This window comes from Neopelma chrysocephalum, unplaced genomic scaffold, assembly GCF_003984885.1.
Source record: "Neopelma chrysocephalum unplaced genomic scaffold, ASM398488v2 Primary Assembly neopelma1_42b, whole genome shotgun sequence".
Lineage (NCBI taxonomy): Eukaryota > Metazoa > Chordata > Aves > Passeriformes > Pipridae > Neopelma > Neopelma chrysocephalum.
In genome coordinates this window covers 3,145,179-3,163,843 of record NW_020897701.1, presented here as the reverse complement: position 1 = coordinate 3,163,843, position 18,665 = coordinate 3,145,179, and the positions used below count along the sequence as shown (strand labels likewise).

The 18,665-nt window shown below is 41.9% G+C and overlaps 2 protein-coding genes across 3 annotated transcripts; one reads left to right on the top strand and one right to left on the bottom strand.

Moving 5' to 3' along the window:
* Positions 1-2,505: 2,505 nt before the first annotated feature.
* On the bottom strand, positions 2,506-12,916 carry SARAF (store-operated calcium entry associated regulatory factor). Of its 2 annotated transcripts, none has more exons than XM_027676957.1 (6): positions 12,772-12,916; positions 11,958-12,133; positions 10,326-10,716; positions 7,462-7,570; positions 5,579-5,697; positions 2,506-5,074 (listed from the first exon to the last, which is right to left on the bottom strand). In XM_027676957.1, exons 1-6 carry the CDS (start codon positions 12,848-12,850, stop codon positions 5,049-5,051), a joined length of 900 nt encoding a protein of 299 aa, XP_027532758.1. In that variant the 5' UTR covers positions 12,851-12,916; the 3' UTR covers positions 2,506-5,048. The 2 variants fall into 2 exon arrangements, with proteins under 2 accessions (XP_027532758.1, XP_027532756.1); XM_027676955.1 differs by having other exon boundaries at positions 5,579-5,700; positions 12,772-12,910.
* A 130-nt stretch (positions 12,917-13,046) lies between these two features.
* On the top strand, positions 13,047-18,152 carry LEPROTL1 (leptin receptor overlapping transcript like 1). Its single transcript, XM_027676960.1, has 4 exons — positions 13,047-13,159; positions 13,375-13,450; positions 14,880-15,066; positions 15,672-18,152. Exons 1-4 carry the CDS (start codon positions 13,144-13,146, stop codon positions 15,786-15,788), a joined length of 396 nt encoding a protein of 131 aa, XP_027532761.1. The 5' UTR covers positions 13,047-13,143; the 3' UTR covers positions 15,789-18,152.
* Positions 18,153-18,665: the final 513 nt, after the last annotated feature.

Here is an 18,665-nt window from a genome sequence, read left to right as displayed (position 1 = left end):
TACAAGGACACGGGAGGCATAGAGAGGAAGGCTAACGGGCAATGATGTCAGGGCTATGATCTCAAGGCTAAATCTCAGAGGATCCTACGCAATGACATCCACATACAGTTGCAGAGCAAAGACTGCACAAGAAGCTTGGTGTCAGGGAAGTCAAGGCAAATGCAGTGAATGAGCTAAAGTTCCTTGTACCATAACTCAGAGAACTTGGTCTTTAAGTAGACATGATTTGTCTCTACCAAAACTGGCAGTGGCTACTTTGAAATCTGAATTCTGGTATGGCTTAGATGGTCCTCAGAGCAAAAGGTGTCAATACATATTACCAGTAATTAATTGCTTCTAGGATTTCTTTAGATATGCAGGATAAACTTCTAAGACCAGTAAAATAATCCTAGTACAACAGCTATTACAGCTGCCTAGTATTTCCTGCTGTCATGTCAGAAGAGTGAACAAGCAGGACATAATGGGACCCAGGCTTCCCCTGCAAGCCTGGCTTTGGCTGGTGCAGGTGCAGACTTGCTACCCTTCATCATGGTTGCTTGCCGCTCTTTCCATTTCTGGCCTTCTCTGTTCATTCCAAGTCACACTGCAGCGGGAAAGAAACACGGACGCAGGGCCAAGTCCCCTTCCTTGTGCTTGGCACTAGCATTGTGGCATTTTCAGAAGCATCTGATATCTTTAAACATACATCTACCTACAGGATTTGCAATGGCATGCCTGTGGAGTGGCTGAGCTAGCACATCCTAGGCCAGCTTCCTGGTTATACAAGTCTTAAGTCATTCCTAAGGTAGGATGCAGAGGATGTTTTCTTCTCCTTGCTGCCAGTTCACCAGCCCTTAATCTGCTCCAATCACCAGCTGCCAATACTGTACCCTGGATAAAAATGCTTCTCTGACAGAAGGCTAAAAAAAAACTTTTTCCACAGACATACTGCCCACACAGGTCAGTTCACAGCCCAACAGTTTGCTTGCTTGACTTTGACTCCATCTATTCCATCCATTCCCAGCTCAGTGCACTTTTTGCAAATGCTCGTCACTTTCTTGCTAAAAGAAACATTGACACTCACCAGGAACAGAGGGAACTACAGGATGGAAGACAGTGGGAGATAAGATATACAGGCCACATAAAGGTAGTCAGCTGATTATTTTCATTAGCACTGGTAAATCACAGCTGGAATAGAAACAGAGGTGTTAGAAAGTGAAGACTACTGCATTTACGTACAATATTAGGAAAGCAAGAGAATTGGCTGCAGAGGAAGGTTTCAGCAAAATATGCTGAGTGATATAGAGCCTCTCCCACGCAGCACTCAACCTTGAACTACCCCAATAGGTATTGAAGGAGAACCTGACATCACGTTTCATTAGACACAACAGCACTGTCCATTGGTACAGATTCCATTGCTGTGAGATTTTTTAGCATTTTTGTGGTTTTGCTCATATACTTTAGTTCATAGGCAACTGGGCTATTTCTGTACCACAATCACTGGCTGATAGGGCACTCTGAAAATACTAAGAACTAATACTAATTTGCTTTACTAAGGAGGAAAAAATACAGCACTTGTAATAGGTGCTAAGTGGACAACAGTCTTACGTGCAAATGCTGCATTTTGAGCTTTTAGATGGCTATGCAGGCAGGCATTGCTTGCTACTTTATTCCAGCAATTTCTCTGTGCAACAACTCCTAGTGCTGGAAATTGCACCACTTGACTTGATTCCCCTTTTGGAACTTAGTGATATAAAGTGATGATCGTGGAAGAATTTTACTTTTAAAAACAACAACCTACCATCTCGCCTTGCTGGTAAGTCTAACACACACACATGGCACCTAGGAAAAGAGCAAGGTGCATAGCAAGACAGTCTGCAGAACTAGCCAAGATCTGACCTGGGAGCTGAGTCACAAGACAGAACAGCATAGAGAAAAGCTTATCTCTGTGCATCTTTTTTTTCTTTCATCACATGCTTCAGGGGAAGTCAGCTGTAAAACCAGGAGTTTCGTTCCTGTAATGAGCTTTAGCTTTGTGTGAGGATATAAGCCTTGTCAGAGTATGAGAAGTACTAGTCCCAGATGCCAAATAGAACTGCAATTATCTACAACAGCATTTTACAGTTTAATGCATTTACATATGCCTTGCAACTATGAAGTTGCTGTGAATATGCTGCCAAAACCCTGCCTAGGAGCAGAAGAAAGACTAGGACCTTCCAGATCTGATGCTTAGGAAGGAAGCTCAAAGCCTCTCATGAGTATGAACTCTAAGCTGCCTTCCACAAGTTCTTTTCATTCAGGAGCATCAGCAACATCCCTTATGTTTGACCAAAGAAACACTGGTAACAGAATTTGCAGGCCTCCATTTAACCCTACAACAGCCAAGAAGTTGAACTGCCTTTATCTGTAGACCAGGGCTCTACCCAGCAGTGACAAATTCTCTGTGTAAGAAGTTGATCTGTCAGCTTAGGCTATACCATGTAGAGTTCTGCTACATGCACAACCAGGAACAGCAATGATCAGAAATTCTTCTGAAAGGTTCAGCTCATCACCTTCTAAAACCAGGAACTTGACGACATAACAGAGCTTTTCTGCAGACTCAGATCCAAACCCATGATTTACAAGAAAGCATTTAATTCCTTACAGTGTTCAGTATTTTGTTATTGAAAATGCAATCAGTACAATAACTCTATTCCCAGAATTGTTTTATTTTATTGAAACAACATACAGCTTACCCACTCTGGGTCTGGGGGTAAAAGATGATATTACACCACTCGGGAAGTGGATGGAGACAGACAACTCTGAAAAACAGAACACGCCATCCCTGCAAGCCTCAAGATAGTGCTTAAAAGACAAAAGTACTCCTTATTCACTTATTGCATTATCAAAGGGAAGGGCAAAAATATCCTACAGATTTGTAAACTGTATTCAGTATTCGTCAGGTTCATGTATCAAATCACATTTCATGCAGAAACTATAAATACACAAATACATATGAAAACATTGTCTAAAACATTTCATAGCACATTGTAATTTGAGAGCTAACTTCAGCTTCAAACTACTCAGTTAGCAAAAATCCAGTTTCATTGTTAGGTAATTAGTTGGCAAAGAGAATATTGACTGTGACAAGTTTCAACCTGAATACACTTAGAAATAAGTAAAAACTCCACATTTAAAATACATTATTTTGCTACACTTTGTCAAAAACGTAAGAGATTTACCATATACTACTTCTCATAAAAAGCAGAACTTTCAGTAAGGTCTTCCCTTTTCGTTTTTAGGTTCATAATGCAGACTGTTAATGCAGTTATTTTCCCCCAACCCTCGGGCAGCTCTGAGAAGCAAACCGCCATTTTACCCTCAAGTTATCAATTTTCATTTGATATTTTCAAAATAACATTTTCAGTGCAAGCACTTTTTCATAGCTTCTGTTGACTTCATACAGACTGCTATGTTTTTTGCTGGTTTTGTTTGCTTGTTTATTTTGGTTTTGTTTTATTCTTTGGGTTTTTTTTGTTTGAGTAAGTCAGACATTGAACTTGGGCATAATCATGAGCCAACTCTTTCTGTACTCATAGTTGCTTTCAGATCAGTTATGCTGAAGTCACTTTCTTAGAAACTAACCAGACCTGCTATATCTCCTTGTGGAGGCACAACTTGTATCAGCAAAGCAGTGCTTTGCTTTTGCTGTAATAGTTTAGATCAATTCCCAGACACGTTACTTTCACAAGGCTGAAAGCTATGCTCCTCCTGCTGCTGCCAGCATACAAAACCTGTGCACACCACACTTCTACACTCTATTAGGATGAGCTCTGGAGAAGACCTGGGGGTCAAGCAGACCATTTTTCACTCTTGCCCTCTTCCCACAATCCTGAGAAATTTCTCTGCTTTCTTTTCAGCAATGCCTCTCTCAGGGCAGTGTCAATCACACAGGAACTGTATGATACTTCTCAGAGCCCCCAAAATATCATCACAGAATAAAGCCTCTCTGCTTCCCACTCTTTAACAGCACTTTGTTTTGAAAAAGTACACTGAGTAAAGTTTCCATCCTGTTAGACATTCAATTTTCTTTTTTGCTTAGTATCAAGGCCTGCTGTGCTCTAGAGATTCTACCAGCTCTGGATTAAGGACGCTCCCTTCCCTTTGCAATAAGCACCTTTGGTTTACTGTGTCATGGACAGGTCATCTAGCAGGACAGACCATTCACATCAGAAGTTTTCACAGCACTGCCAACATCCACCATTAAAAGCGAAGTCTGTGGCCTCAATGCTGGCAAAATGTCTGCTGTCACCTGAATTTAAATTATCTCAGTCTTCCAGAAAAAGGTTCAAATTAGAGAAAAACCATCTTGTCTCTTTTCAGGTTACTTATTTACTTCCCCCCTAATTTATACACAAAATCCCCCAGGTTTGCACAGTTACCTTGGATAAGCTCTAAAACATGGAGCATCCTCAAATCTGCAAATTTTAGCTCCAAGTCACACATCACAGATACAAACATACTAATGTTAGTCTCTCTATACACAGTTTTACTCTTTTCCACTGAGGAAAAACTGCAACACTTCTCTGAGTAGCTGACTGCACTTACAGTAAAGTTCACATGAATTCTACAATGACGAACAAAAGTAGCTTCAAAGAGCAGCACTCCTTAGGTATCAGGTGGATGCTGGACTACCAAGAAAGAGGTGGAAAAAATACGTCAGAAATTCTAGATCAAATGAAATTAAGCCCAGAACATGAACAGCAAGCTACTTGTTAAAAAATCCGGTAAGGCTATCATTGCCATAATGCCTCAAGTACAGTCAGATATATAGTCAATGTAACATCATTTTTCTTAACTTGGATGAGTTTATTCTGTATGAGAAGCTGCTGATTTGAAACAGTGGATGTTCCAGTACTTGTGATACCCTACACAGCAGTGAGAGTCCACATTTCCACAAAGAAAGAAAGGATCTTTTTGCCTAGTCTTTCATACTTCACATTCCCTTCTGAAACCTACTGTTAATAAAATAAATACAAGTGCACAGGAAGATTCAGTTCAATGAGTCCGATGTAATAACATCAAGGATTTCATCTTCGTTTTGTGCCCCCAAAGCCTGTAAAGAAAAAAAATGTCAGCTCCACTGAACTTTCCACTGAACTCTCTAGTTCTAAAAGGGCTAAAGGTGGCAAGGGAGACAAGGTATACATATTCACATGAAGTAGAACAGCAACCAACTGTGGGCTGACTGGCCTGAAAACTATTCTTGCAGATTAGACAACCTGCATTCTACAAAGAACATGTTTGTTCATGTTTGCTAGAGAAGGGCATGCATAATGTGCACCAGAAGGGAAAGGCTTAAACTGAATACACCTTGCCACTGAAGACAAACCCAATACCGGTGGTACCATGCCCACCATACACCTGTGGGGAGTTTCATGCCCCACAATGCTGCCCTACTTCCATAGGAAACAGAAATAAAGGACATTGTTACATGCCCACCTACACCAATTGATAAAATAAAACAAAGAATGTTTGCTGAATCTCAGCTAATGTCTGCATATTTTTGATAGGTCAAAGTCTCTTGAGTTTCAGGAGATGCAAAGATGTTTTGCCTTACCAGAAGCAGTTCTTGTTCCTGAACTGCTACCTTGTGTGGAATTGCTTGAGTGCTCATTCATAGGAGGTGCAGCTGTGGGATCTGTCCACGTACTGTAATATGGGGAACGTGGCTGTGCTCTGATGTGAAACAGAGTAGAAAAAAAGATTCATTAGTGACCTTATGAAAAATTAAGATACCATTCCAAACAAGACAACTGCAGCTCTGAGGAAAACTGTAAACAGGCAGTTGTTTCAAATCTGGAAATCTCCCTATTGAATGTATTTACATGTTGAGAACAAGGATATCCAGTGTTGTAATAATATCACCTGTAGACTTTCAAAAGGAAATTAAACCTCATTCTTTAGAATAAGCAGTTCTATCAATTGCAAATGAGGAAGGTTTTCCCTCTGAAATTCTGACCTTAGATTCTATCAGACAAGAAAAGAAATTTGACATCAGAAGCTTAAATGCTTTTTAGCAACACCTACATCCCAGCCATGTCAGCCAAGAGAAAACATCCTTCTGTTAACTATTTTGAAAAGGTTGTACCAGTAACTTAACATATCACGATCTTTGACTCACTGATTTAATTTATTTGCTTCCATGGATATGGGATTTCCTGCTGCTGAAATGGACAAAGAGCTGTCTCACACTTTCTGGCATCAGCATTTTGAGGCACATAATTTAAAAAAAAAATCAAATTAAATAACAGTGGACCAAAGACTGTTTTAAAAGAAAAGAAGCCCAAGTTAGGAAGCTTGTTCATGTATTTGGACTTATTCAGTTAGGTCTCTAATCCTGAACAATAAGATGTGGCTATGGAAATAGGGAGGGGGGGTGGTGGTGGAAATCAATGAACTAACCTGTTTGTAGATACTACATAAATGCAATGCTTAAGCACAAGGATCATGTATTTCAACTTAAGAAATACTAAGACAATAAAACCTTTAACACATTTTACCTTTTAAAAATTGCTAGCAGAGTTAATATAAGGCTTCTGTTGTTACAAAAAATAACAACAAAAAAAATCTCAACAACTTTACAATCAAGATGCTTTAACACACTCCTGTCCATATTATCTTACTCTCAAACTTTCAATATACGAAAAGGTATATGGTTATATTTAATCTGTTATATTGCCACATTCCTACAGGAATAGACTCAATACACATGCAGTTATTCGATAAAAAGAGAAAACTGCTTGGGCTCTAAAGATTCCCTGGAGGAGTCACATATTTTCTCCAGTAAAGCCTAAAATGGCACCAAACTCCTACACTGAAACCAATGCATTTTGAATGCCTAAAAGTGTCAAGCAAATATGACCAGCAGATGGTTACTCCAGCACAAAACTGCTTTTGAATGCTGTTTATGTTATGTTTTTTCAAAATGCAACTTACATAAGACCTACAAGTCCTCTGGAAAACCATACCTCTTGGATTTCCACACATGGGCCATTGGGAGACTGAAGATTAAAGGTTGTTTAATCTAATCACACTGAGTATCACATAAGAGCAGCTGCCATACAGACTGACTGCAGGAGAGATGACACTGATAGAAGAGACCTACCTACAGATGGTTTTATGCTTAATATGACTATCTGTGTTTTAAGGCAGTCTGCAGGTAGATTGTTTAAAAGCTCAATTTAAATTTGCAGGCCATTATGCCGGGTCAGGGTAATCAAAAGCAGAATGAAGTACCTCAGTCCTCCCAATTCTTCCCCAGAAATGTGCTTATAATGTCTCTGATGTTGAGGCTAGAGATAGCTCCTCAAAATTCGTCTAGTGGTAGGATTTTATAGCTTTAATGACACAGGCCTAAAAGCTTAGAAACAATGTCAACACAGCATATGACATACCCCCTGAAAGCTTAAATACTTAAAATCTGATAGATGCATGTTTTACCTGTGACTGCCTGCCAAGTAGCCTAGCAAGCCTCCTGCTCCTAATCCAGTCCAAAATCCTGGTCCTGAATGGGTTCCATGATGGGAATGAGTTCCAAAGCTATTGTCATCTTAAACAAAATGAAAATAGGAAACATCAGTTAGTAGCCTAATCCTCAGACCAGCTGTTGCAACAAGATTCTCTCCTGTTAAAGATAATGGAAAATTAGAAAAGCTCTTCCTAATTCCAGCAGATTCTTGATCAAGCTTAACTTGAGAGGCCTCACATTTCAGAAAGCAGGGAAAAAGACAGAAACGAACACTGCTTTGAGGAGTTTTATGTTAAAAATCTACTTCCACCCCATCCCACAGCCCTGACATTCACAAAACATGGAAAGTCCCTGCCTGCTGATCTATAAACAGACAAGTAAGGTTAAAAATAGAAAAGGAAAGGAAGAAAGAATAATCTGAAGGTCACGTAGCAGGCCAGAGGCAGACACAGAAGCAGAAATCAAATAGGTAAGACTACAAAGTGAGCAAACCACAAAGACATACAGCTTCTAATCTCACTCAGCACAGCTGCACCATTTGAGTCACAGTGGCTCAGTGTAATGGCTAACATTACTTGTATTGTTCCTGCTAATCCTAGTCTGGGATTTGTTATCAAAAGGCATGTTAACTGCAATCACATTGCAAAGTTTTTATTATGCATGAGTCACCAAGCTTGACAAATACCTTGATGAAACTGCAAGCATATCAAGTAGGCTGTGGGGGAAGGAGAGTCACAGATTTTTTACATGTGACCTGCATAACATGAGGTTCTGAGTCAGAACTGAATGTCTTCCATTTAGAAATAAAAACAGAAAAGACAACCCCAAAGTAGAATAATTTTCTGGTCTAGAGAAAAACACAAATGCAAGAATAAGCTCAACCACAGGCTTAACACATAAGGAATTATAAAAAGCAAGGAAGTTAACATGAGAGTCTGCCTGAAACATGCCCACCTGAACAAGTGGACAAGAGATAACGGAAGTTATAAAAGGTCTGTTTTGTCTTCAAACTGGTATGAAATAATCAGTTTTCATTCTGCATTGGATTTGATGTTGAATTTCATTTTGAATGCATGGGGAGAAAGATAAACTCTCACTGGAGTGATATATCAGTTATGCTGATTTGAACCAAAAAAAAAAGTACTTCCTTTACTGTAAAAATAATGTTAATCAGAGATGAACCAACTCATTTGTTCAAAAGCACCGTGACTGAACGTTGACTCAGAAAACTGAGTCATTTTTTGCTGAAATATCTAGAGTAAACATTAAGAATCATGTCAAACCACAAACAGAGAGAAAGCAGAATTTTATTAAGATAGGCTGGCTAAACTAGTTTCACAGGACACACTCTGCATGTTAATAGGATTTAAAATGAGGCAAATTAAATATTAACAGCAATACATGAACATTGCTTTCCATTACTGTCCAGATTTCCAAAGATTAATACCTTCCTGGGAACACATGGACATACACACTCAGAGATGTGCTTCTGCTCTGCTGGCAGAACCTAAGGCAGACATTAAATGCAACGAAATAGCGTAACAATTGGTGCAATTAATCAACAAGGAACAGGACAGAAAAAAATGAAAGTAACTCTTCACTGTTTTGCCTGTGTCCAGTATGACAAAGCCCTGCCTTATGACCAGGGCTCTACTGACTACCACAGTAATGCCAATGGCAAGTGCCCACACAGGGTCACTGATGCACATGCAGCACAGAAAGACAGCTTGAAATAACTACGTGGAAACCAATTTGCAAAGCCAACAGTAGTATGGAAGCAGAATCCCTTTAATTTTCTGGTGCAGGTACATCTGAACGTTTCTGCTGGGCATGCCCTGCACAAGGGTATCCCAAAGAGTTACAGTGCACCCTCTGTTGGCCAAGCTGCTCGAGCAAAACTTGAAGAAACCATTAATAAGCATTACTAAAATATAAACTTCTAAGTAAACTTAATCCTTGCTATATATTTTCTTGCTAAAACCCCTTCTCTATCTCACAAAAAAAAAAGATTATGTAACTTGTGAGAATATAATTTAAGTTTCAGTGCTGTGAGCAGCTTGCATGTGCAGAGGGTTAAATCAGTTGGTCAGACACCAGATGAGCAACATTTATGTTCCTCAGACACTGTGAGTGCCTAAGAAAGACCATTTATTAAGTGAAAAAAGTCATCAGTTTTCTGGGAGAAGAAAAAGTGCACCCTTTCCTAGCAGCAGCCTTGTCATTGCTGATCTATTGCTTACAACTTCAGACGAAAGGCCCCACGTGAGATTGAGATGATGCACCTCTAATGCCAGTTCACAGGCACTGTTCTCTGTTCTGGGAACCAAATCTTTCAGCTGCTGGAACTACACTGAAGCACCTGTTAAACAGAGGACTGGTATATGATACTCAACTCCATTAACTGCTTTGTGAATGAAATCAGTGCTGAAAGATCCTTCTGTAAGGTTTCAAAGCACCTCTTTGGAATGGGTTTGCTTCTGGCTGCATAAGACCATTCTCTCTTCCAGATTACCTATGAAAATTATTCTCCCTGTCATAATCCTCCTATTTCACAGGGTATGAAAAGAACACTTGCAGAGCATGGGGAGATGGATTATCAAAGGTTCAAAGGGCAGCTTGCTGCACAGCTGCCCTGAAAGCCTGTGGAAAACCAAGTCCTTATTTTGTCTTTTGAACAAAGAACAGAACACAAAGCTGGCTGCAGGCTCTGCAGCCAAATCAGCAGAGTCAACTGCCAGTGCTCTGGTTTTAAGCTGGTCCCACCCGCTCCTACTGCGGATAAAACAGTACAACCCTGCTTGCTCTTTTGAGTACAGAGAACAGGTCAGGGTCCTACCTGTGAAGCTGGACTTAAAGCCAGGAGGAGGAGGTGCCTGCTGACTCTGCCAGAACGGCCTCGCGAATCCATCATTGTCACCGGGACTTGGCTGAGGCTGCTGATTGCTGAGGAAGAACTTGTATACTCCAAAAGCAAGAGCAAGAAGAACTATTACAACAATCGCTCCAGAACCAGAATCAGAAGAATCTTGCCTTGACTGATAATAGCTAGAACCAAAGCTTCCAGAGGTCTTCACCTTCCTTTCACCTTCCTCAGTCAGCTCTAGCCTGAACAGCAAACTACAGGAGCCTCTCAATATGTAAGGATCATCCGGGTAATCGTAGCCTTCACAGCTCACTTCTATGTGTCCAAAGCGGTAGGCTTTGTCCAAGTCTGCTTTGCACTGCCACTGAAAAAATAAACACAATACAAAGTAAAATCTTCTGCTCCAGAGATTAAAATACCTGTCTTCTTCCCCAAATATGCTTTGAAATAAAGCTCTGACTGCTAACAAACTATCTAAGGGGTCACAGGGTATGAAATTTCTGAGCACTTATTTTGAAAAGGAGTAGGAATTTGATGTTAACTAAAGATGATTTTTAAATCCTACAACTTAAAAAAAAAAATTCTGATCTTTCATAACATTAAAGAGTTACGACTCTGGAAGATTTTGTTTTTCTTCACTGGACAGGTTTTTCAAATATTCCTTCTTTAGATAAAGCAATACTTCTAAAAACATGCTATACCCTGTGCAACAGTTACTTAATAAATGCCTGTCCTGTGTAAACTTAATGGCAGCTACAAAAACACAACATGTGATCCTGAAATCCAGTGCACTTGATTCAGTTTGTGTCCATGCAGAAACCAAAAGAAACCGGGACAGACATCATTAGGCATTCAAATCCAACACTTAACAATACTACTGCAGACCCTGCAGTCGAATATATGTGGATTCCTCAGCCTCACGTTTCCTTGAGGTACCTAAACTTACTATCTCTAACTGCAAGTGATGCATATTTTGGAGAGGAAATAAAGTAGTAATTTCTAAATTAATAATTCAGGGCAGCAGTACCAACTGTCAATTCAAATTTGACTGTTGTTTTACAGTACTGTGTCAGTTTTAACACTCACCTTCAGCCTTGATTCCTGGTTATCTACTGACAGGAGCTTAGGTAACAGCTAACAAAACAAAGAGCCATGACTACTGCCTGACAAGCACTCACATCCTAAGGTGCAAGAGGAAGTCATGCTAGCCCAAAACTTAGTGTTTAAAAGGTAGAGCTGACGTGAAGCAACTATTTATAATCCCTTTCCACTCTAATAAAAAATGGAAATCCACACAGCAATATCAATTCAAAGAGCATCCTCGAAGAGGTTTTCCAGAGTTTGATTTTATAAACTCAAGCACCATTTTATTTAAAACCAATGATGTTTTGCTGTGCTGTGTTTTTACATCAGCACCTTCAAGGATATTTCAAACATATACATACAGTAGTTCTGGAAAATGCTAGCCTAGAAAAGTTTTAGTCACCAAAGGTCATCTAACAAAAAGCAAACCAAACTGACACCCTAGTTCTTTTCTTCTTCAGAAATTCCCGAGTGTGGGGGAGGACGATTTCATTAACAGTTTAACAAGTTTTAAACAGTTACCTGTACATCATAGCCATCCCAACCTTTGTTGTAACACTGAACCACCTCAGGGATGCGGGAACACCCCGCAGTGCCTCCCGTGCACTGCAGCTGCGGGACCGCAGGTGTCCGCCGGGACGTCGTGTACTGCCCTCTGTGGAGAGTGAGCGCCTGCACGTCCCTCAGCAGAACCTTCCCTGAAACCGGGAGCACAAACGTCAGAACCACGGCATTAACTGGGTTGGAAAAGACCTCTGAGATCACCGAGTCCAGCCCATGGCTGAACACCACGTCAACTCGACCATGGCACTAAGTACCACATGCAGTTTTTCTTTAAACACCTCCAAGGACGGTGACTCCACCACCTCCCTGGGCAGCTCATTCCAATGTGTAATCACGCTTTCCGAGAAGAAATTCTTCCTAATGCTTGTCAGCACTAGTTCAGGTGCGTTCTCCCTGGCCACAAGGGCCTCCTCTCAGGAGACGACTGGCCATGCAGAGGCCGAAGCAGAGCCTTGCTTCTTGAGGAGGCAAAGCCCCAGGAAGCACCAGACGCGCAGAGGGAAACACGGCATTTCCCTCGTTTTCTTCCGAGGCGGCTATGGGCTACTGCTCTTAGGCACACAAGCACCCCCGACCGCAGAGCGGGATGACTGCTGCGGCAAAAGCCGCCTTAAAGGGAACCCCAACCCAAATGCCTTCCTGGCGCGAGCCCAGGCACAAACTCTCCTTCCCCCGTGCCGGCCGCCACCAGCCCGGCCCGTATGGAGCAGCGGCGGCGCCAGGAGAGGCGACAGGAGCCGCGCTGAGCCTCGTTTACCCCTGCGGGTCTCACCCGGGCGGTCCCAGCCCAGCGCGGGGCCGGCGGCGGCGCAGAGCATGAGCAGCAGGATGTGAGCGGTGGCGGCCGCCATGACAGCGCTAAACTACGTCACCGTCCGCCCCGGTGGGGGGAACACAGAGGAAGGGATGGAGCTTCTCTCTGTGCCACGCCCCCAGAAGTCCGTGGGGCCAATAGGCCGCGAGGGCGCGGCGCTTCCCGCGCTTCGCCCATAGGGCGGGGCCGCCGTCTCGCGACTTTCGCGCGCGCGCGTCACGCGGGCGGGGCGCTCCACCTTCCCGGAAGCGGCTTCCGGTTCCGTGCGGCAGTTCCGGTTCCCGGCGCGCGCCCCTCCGGTGCCGCGCGGCTCGCGGGACGGGCGGCGCCATGGCCGGGATCAAAGGTGCGCGCAGGGGGCGCGGGGCGGCCCTCGCGGGCAGGGGCGGGTGCGGGCGGGAGCCGCCGCGGGAGCCCCCCCTGCCCCTCCCCCCCCCCGTGTCCCCCTGTGCCGGGCGGGCGGGGCTGCGCTGAGCCCCGCGCTGGTTTGCGGATCGCGCTCGGTGTTTTGTGCGGCGTGTCGCGCCCTTCATCTGCGCTCCGCTTGTGTTCTCGTTGCAGCCTTGATCAGCCTGTCCTTCGGCGGAGCGGTCGGACTGATGTTCCTGATGCTCGGATGTGCCCTTCCCCAATACAAGTAACGTGCACTCGCTTCCTGTTCTTTGTGTCTTGTTTTGTGTGTTACTCACCCCACAGTGGTTCGGATTTCGTCATTTCGGAATCACAGAATCGTTAGGGTTGGAAGGGATCTCTGGAGATCATCTAGTCCAACTCCCCTGCATGCCAAGGCAATTGTGGATTGAGAAGTCTTCTCTGTGTAGGAAGGGTCTTGGGGTTTGCCTTTTTTTTTTTTTGCTTCGAAAGACTGGGGTGGGAAAAAAGACCATCCAGGGTTTAATTCACCTTAGAAGTGGTGACAACAAAAGTTAAGCTACCAGGCCTGACTGCAGACTGTTAAAGGGTACACTGCCCTGACATGTCCCAGCTATTGCCTGTGGCTGACAAACAAACAGGAACTCCTGAGGTAGGCAGCAAATGTGTGTTATCCAGGGAAGCATCTGCATTTTCTCTGGCTGCGTAGTGGTAGCTCGGCGCTCAGTGACTGTCAGGTGGACCTTTCGCTGTGTCCCACGCAGGTAATGTAGCATCTGGAGCGATTGTAGTTGCTACCTGTACTTTGGGTATGTCCATTCCTATCCTTTAGTTCTCAGGAGATACAAAGTAGCAGACCAAAAGTGCAGGTAGTGGTACCTGTGGCTTTGACTCTTTGCAAGTGAATGCTGACTACAGAAAATCTTTTAAATTGACTTATTTACTGAATGTTAAACAACATTCAGTAAATAACCTGTTATTGGTTGTGAATTGCAGTTCTCTACATATATGACTATGACATATATAAAACCAGTGCTGGTGACACAAACCCTTGGGAAGGAGATCACTGTGCAGTTGCCCTTCAAACAATGCAATAAAGTTTTATTGAAACAATGCACACCTGCGTTTGTGTGCCTGAGAAATCTAGTCTAGTGAGCTGCAAGCAAAAAAAGAAAGTGTTGCCAAAACAATGGTGTAGTTTTTGTAGGTTTCTGCTGGTTGCATTCAGATTTTAAAAAAACTGGAAAAAAATGTCTTGGTTCCCCATAGTGGCCGAGTATTGTCTGAGAATGACGCTCTGTCCCACGCGTGTGCACTGAAAGCCTATGGCCAAAATGATGTAAGGGCTCTGCAAAGGTATCTCTGCAATTCTTAAGCACAGCTGACAGGATAAACTTTGGAGTTAAGCTCATCTTGTGAGGTGGCATTAGATTTAGGCTTGCACAGTGAAATCTTGCTTTATGAATATCCTGTTAGTGAGCTCTGCTGCTGCTGAGGTCAGCTGAAGCCTCTCACAAACATGGTCTGCTGGATTAATGTCAGCTTGTTCCAAAGCAAAGGATTTGCCTTCTCTGGGTTTGTGTCTGTCTTTCCTGAATGTGGATGCTGAATGGGGAAAATGCCTTATGTTGATTTTAGGAAGGACAGGAAGACAATCAAGTTAACTTAAATTTCTCTTCTCTTTTCTTTTTCAGCCAGTACTGGCCACTGTTTGTTCTGTTTTTTTACATCCTGTCTCCTATCCCGTACTGCATAGCAAGAAGATTAGTAGATGACACAGATGCTACAAGTAATGCCTGTAAGGAGCTAGCAATATTCCTTACAACAGGCATTGTGGTATCAGCATTTGGGCTACCGATAGTGTTTGCAAGAGCAGCACTGGTTAGTAATATTTCAACCTATGATTGTTTGTTTTTTTTCCTAGAAAACTTTGTTCTTGATGTTTGGGGTTTTTTACTGAAGGTAAAGCTCTTGTGCACTAAACAACTCTTATAATTGCATACTTAAGATGTTTGCAGTGGAAACAATAATACAGCTCAGACGGTCAGTTTGAGTGCCTCACACCCTTACTCTCCCTGGGAAACATCCACCTCCTTTTTTGTTGCTGGCATATCTGCTGGTGTTTTGAAGACCTTAAATGTCTGTTTAAAAAAGTCTTACAGAGTGGTTGGCAATATAACTGGGCTGCAGGTGTGTTTGATGCTGTAGCCTAGCCCTACTTTATACACCAAAACAGCTGTGCCTGCTAGCCAGTGCTTTGAGTATGGACAGAAGAAACTTGTTGTGCTGCTTGGCTGGCTGTGAATTGATCAAGTAATTTTGGGTAAACCCAGCCTTCTTGGTGTAACCACAAATAATGATATACCACCTTATTGCATCATGGGCATGTTACTGAACTTTGTCTAGAATGGGACAGTAAGGTGTTGCCTTTTGTCTTGTCAGTATTCAGTTCAAAATGTGTCTAACTACATTCCCCTTGTTCACAGATTTACTGGGGCGCGTGCGCACTCGTTCTTACGGGGAATACAGTCATCTTTGCCACGATCCTAGGATTTTTCTTGGTCTTTGGCAGCAATGACGACTTCAGCTGGCAGCAGTGGTGAAAGGAAGATAAGAGAACTATCACAGGCATCTTGCCATGCAGTGGCCATCCATACAAATGAGAGAATGGGCAATAAAGAGAAGTAGCGTAGCAAGCCTCTTGAGTATTCTAGATGCTCCTTTTCACGTTGTTCGTTCTGAGTGTACTACTGTTACTCACAGGGTTTATATGTTTTTATGAAGTGGAGAGATTATTGATTTCATTTTTACCTATGGTATGTTTTTAGGTGCTCTCTTGGTTTAAAATTGTCATCCTTCTGTCCAGTGTTTTATGTGAAGCTTTAAATCAGGAACAAGAACATTTAAACATGGTTTCAAAGAAGATTTAAAGTTGGGGTTTTTGGTTGGTTTTTATTTAAGCTAAGCATTAGTACTATGTTTCAGTTTTAATTTTTTTTTAAATACCAGGATTAAATTATATACAAGCTGATTGGAGGTAAGAGATTGTCCACCACCATTGTCAATTTCCAAATCAACAGTTGTTGCTATATTGTAGCTATGTTTTTAGAGGCAAGGCGGGTTGGAAAGTACCGGTTGCAGATTTTCTTCTGCCCATACCTCATACCGGGTGATGAATGTTGATAGCCTTCATTTCAGGACAAGGCTGAGGAGCAGGTAGAGTTATTTGGGAGAAAAGTCCTAAATTTTAACACTGCTAGCCCTTTTACCTGCTTTGTTATTGATTCTGTGGATGTGACATTCAAATGCTCTGTAAATGTATTGATGCTGACATACAAAACTAAAGTGTATTGTAGGGGAAGGGAAAATGATGTTTAAATTCCATTTTTTAAAAAAAGTATCTTTTGAACTCTTTCTATTTATAAGTATTGTATGGTTTTGAACTTTTATGTCAACTTTTTACCACAAAGATGGTAAAATGTTCATTTATGGAACTACTGGTCTATGTTAATTTGAAGCATATACAAAGCTATTTCCTCCTCCCCCTTTTTAATTTATTTTATACATAGTATATATATATAAAATAAAACAGCTTTTAAAATGTAAATTAAAACTTTGTGTTAAACCTGCCTAAGAATGATTCCCCCCCCCCTTTTTTTTCCCCTCACAATGCAGTTGAGAGACTTTTTCGGAAGTCACTGGCTGAAACTGATTTCACTTGACTCTTTTTAAGTTCTTATGCACTATTGGTTGATAAGATTTAATGTTATGTCTGTAACTGTAGCTTGTGTTCTGTAAGATTGCACATGTAGCTTCAAATATTTAAGACAAGTTTTATGCATACCTCTCAATTGTCTGGATTTTTCATTTGACGAAATCTGCCATTAGACATTCCATCACAACACAGTTGATGAGTACCACTTAACCAGGTTTGACTGCACCATGTGCAGTGATGAACTTGACCAAACATACTTCTAAATGGTATTTTTCAATTCTTTAAAAAAAGTCTAGGAATCTTAACCATGCGTAATTAAAAGCTGACAGTTGCTTAGGTTTTGCTTAACAGTGTGAAAAGGCACAGAACTGCAGGTTGTGGCTGTAGAATTTGTGTGCAGATGCAAAGTATAGAGCTTGAATATATATATATATATATTCATATTTGTATGTGAATGTCTGCAAGGTTTGATAGTAATGGTAGCGACTTGCATGATGTGCTCAAGGAACTGAAACCGGCAGGTGGGGACAGCAGGGGTGTCACTGCCTATGTGTTCTGCTTTGTTAATGTCCTGTGGGTAAAACAAGAGCTCAATTTTGTCAGTGCTGGTAGAGGAACAAGTAGGTGCCAAGGCTCTAGTGCAGAAGCCAGTCCATAGCAGATGGTGTTTCAGCCATAAGTAAGTGGTTCACCAGACTGCCTGCAATGGTGGCATTTGGAGCTGCGAGAGGGCTGTAGGATCACGTGTTTCATCCCCTCTTTCATCCCCTCTGTGCCAGTACAACAGAGGCAGAAAATCTTCCAAACCAGTGGCGAAAATTGCAGTCCTTTGCAGTCCTTGCAAAGGAGGAATGTTTAGGACATGTACCAGTCTGAATCTGTTACCAACTCCTTTTTCATGGTCAGGAACTGTTTTCTCTTTCACTCCTGAAGCCTGCTTCTCCATATGATGCTACCCTCTGGATCAGTGGCCATGGAGCTGACTGTGTATGTATTGGTGGTGCATTTTTTTGTTTGTTAATTGCATTACAGCACTACCTTCTTTGCTTGCACACCAAGTACAGGCAGTATTGCTCTGATTTGTGAGCTAGACACTTGAGAGGTATAATCCTTCCATATAATATGCAGTGAGATAGCATTACCATCCTTCTAGAGGGAAAAACTTTGAGCGATAAAAATTTTAAATGGCGATCTTGAGTTCTGTATGTTTAATCAAAAATACTCTAATAAAAGGAGTATTTTGTTTAATGTATTAATTGTTTTTTCTTTTTCATTTCTTTAATGTGGTTGTCATTCCTGTGGCAGAGATGATACCAGATTGCTCACTAGTCCTTCAGAGTGAGTATTCGTGTAATTTACCCGGGGCTGCTCTATAAAGAGAGGCTCGAGTGTCCAGTGCTGTACTAGTTGCACTGAGCTGGCTTTGCTGATTGTATCTCATATCTGGAGTTTTATCTCAAGTTTGTGTTTGAAGGCCAAATCCTGATATGTTGCTGGAATTATACAAAGTAATGGCCACCCTTACTCTCTGACGTATTTATAACCTTACAATTTTTATTTAAAAAAAAAAATCCCTTGTGATATTTGTAATAATATGTGGCATTTCTGAAATTTGAAAAGTGATGTCAGTCTTTAACAGAAGAAAGTAATGGGAATTGGTGGAAAATCTTTTTGGGGTGAGCCATCATCCCCTTCCCTCTCCTCACACACACTCACTTTGGTGATATCTGTTGAATTTTTTTTCTGTTTGTTTATTCTAAGAGGG

Excerpts from the sequence above, each read along its gene's own strand:
- SARAF (XM_027676955.1), bottom strand. The coding sequence starts at position 12,850 with ATGGCGGCCGCCACCGCTCACATCCTGCTGCTCATGCTCTGCGCCGCC. Across the intron at positions 10,717-11,957 it reads GGGATGGCTATGATGTACAG|TGGCAGTGCAAAGCAGACTT; the intron begins GTAACTGTTTAA and ends TTATTTTTTCAG. Across the intron at positions 5,701-7,461 it reads TACTTGGCAGGCAGTCACAG|CAGAGCACAGCCACGTTCCC; the intron begins GTAAAACATGCA and ends TCTGTTTCACAT.
- LEPROTL1 (XM_027676960.1), top strand. Across the intron at positions 13,451-14,879 it reads TGTGCCCTTCCCCAATACAA|CCAGTACTGGCCACTGTTTG; the intron begins GTAACGTGCACT and ends TTTCTTTTTCAG. Across the intron at positions 15,067-15,671 it reads TGTTTGCAAGAGCAGCACTG|ATTTACTGGGGCGCGTGCGC; the intron begins GTTAGTAATATT and ends CCTTGTTCACAG.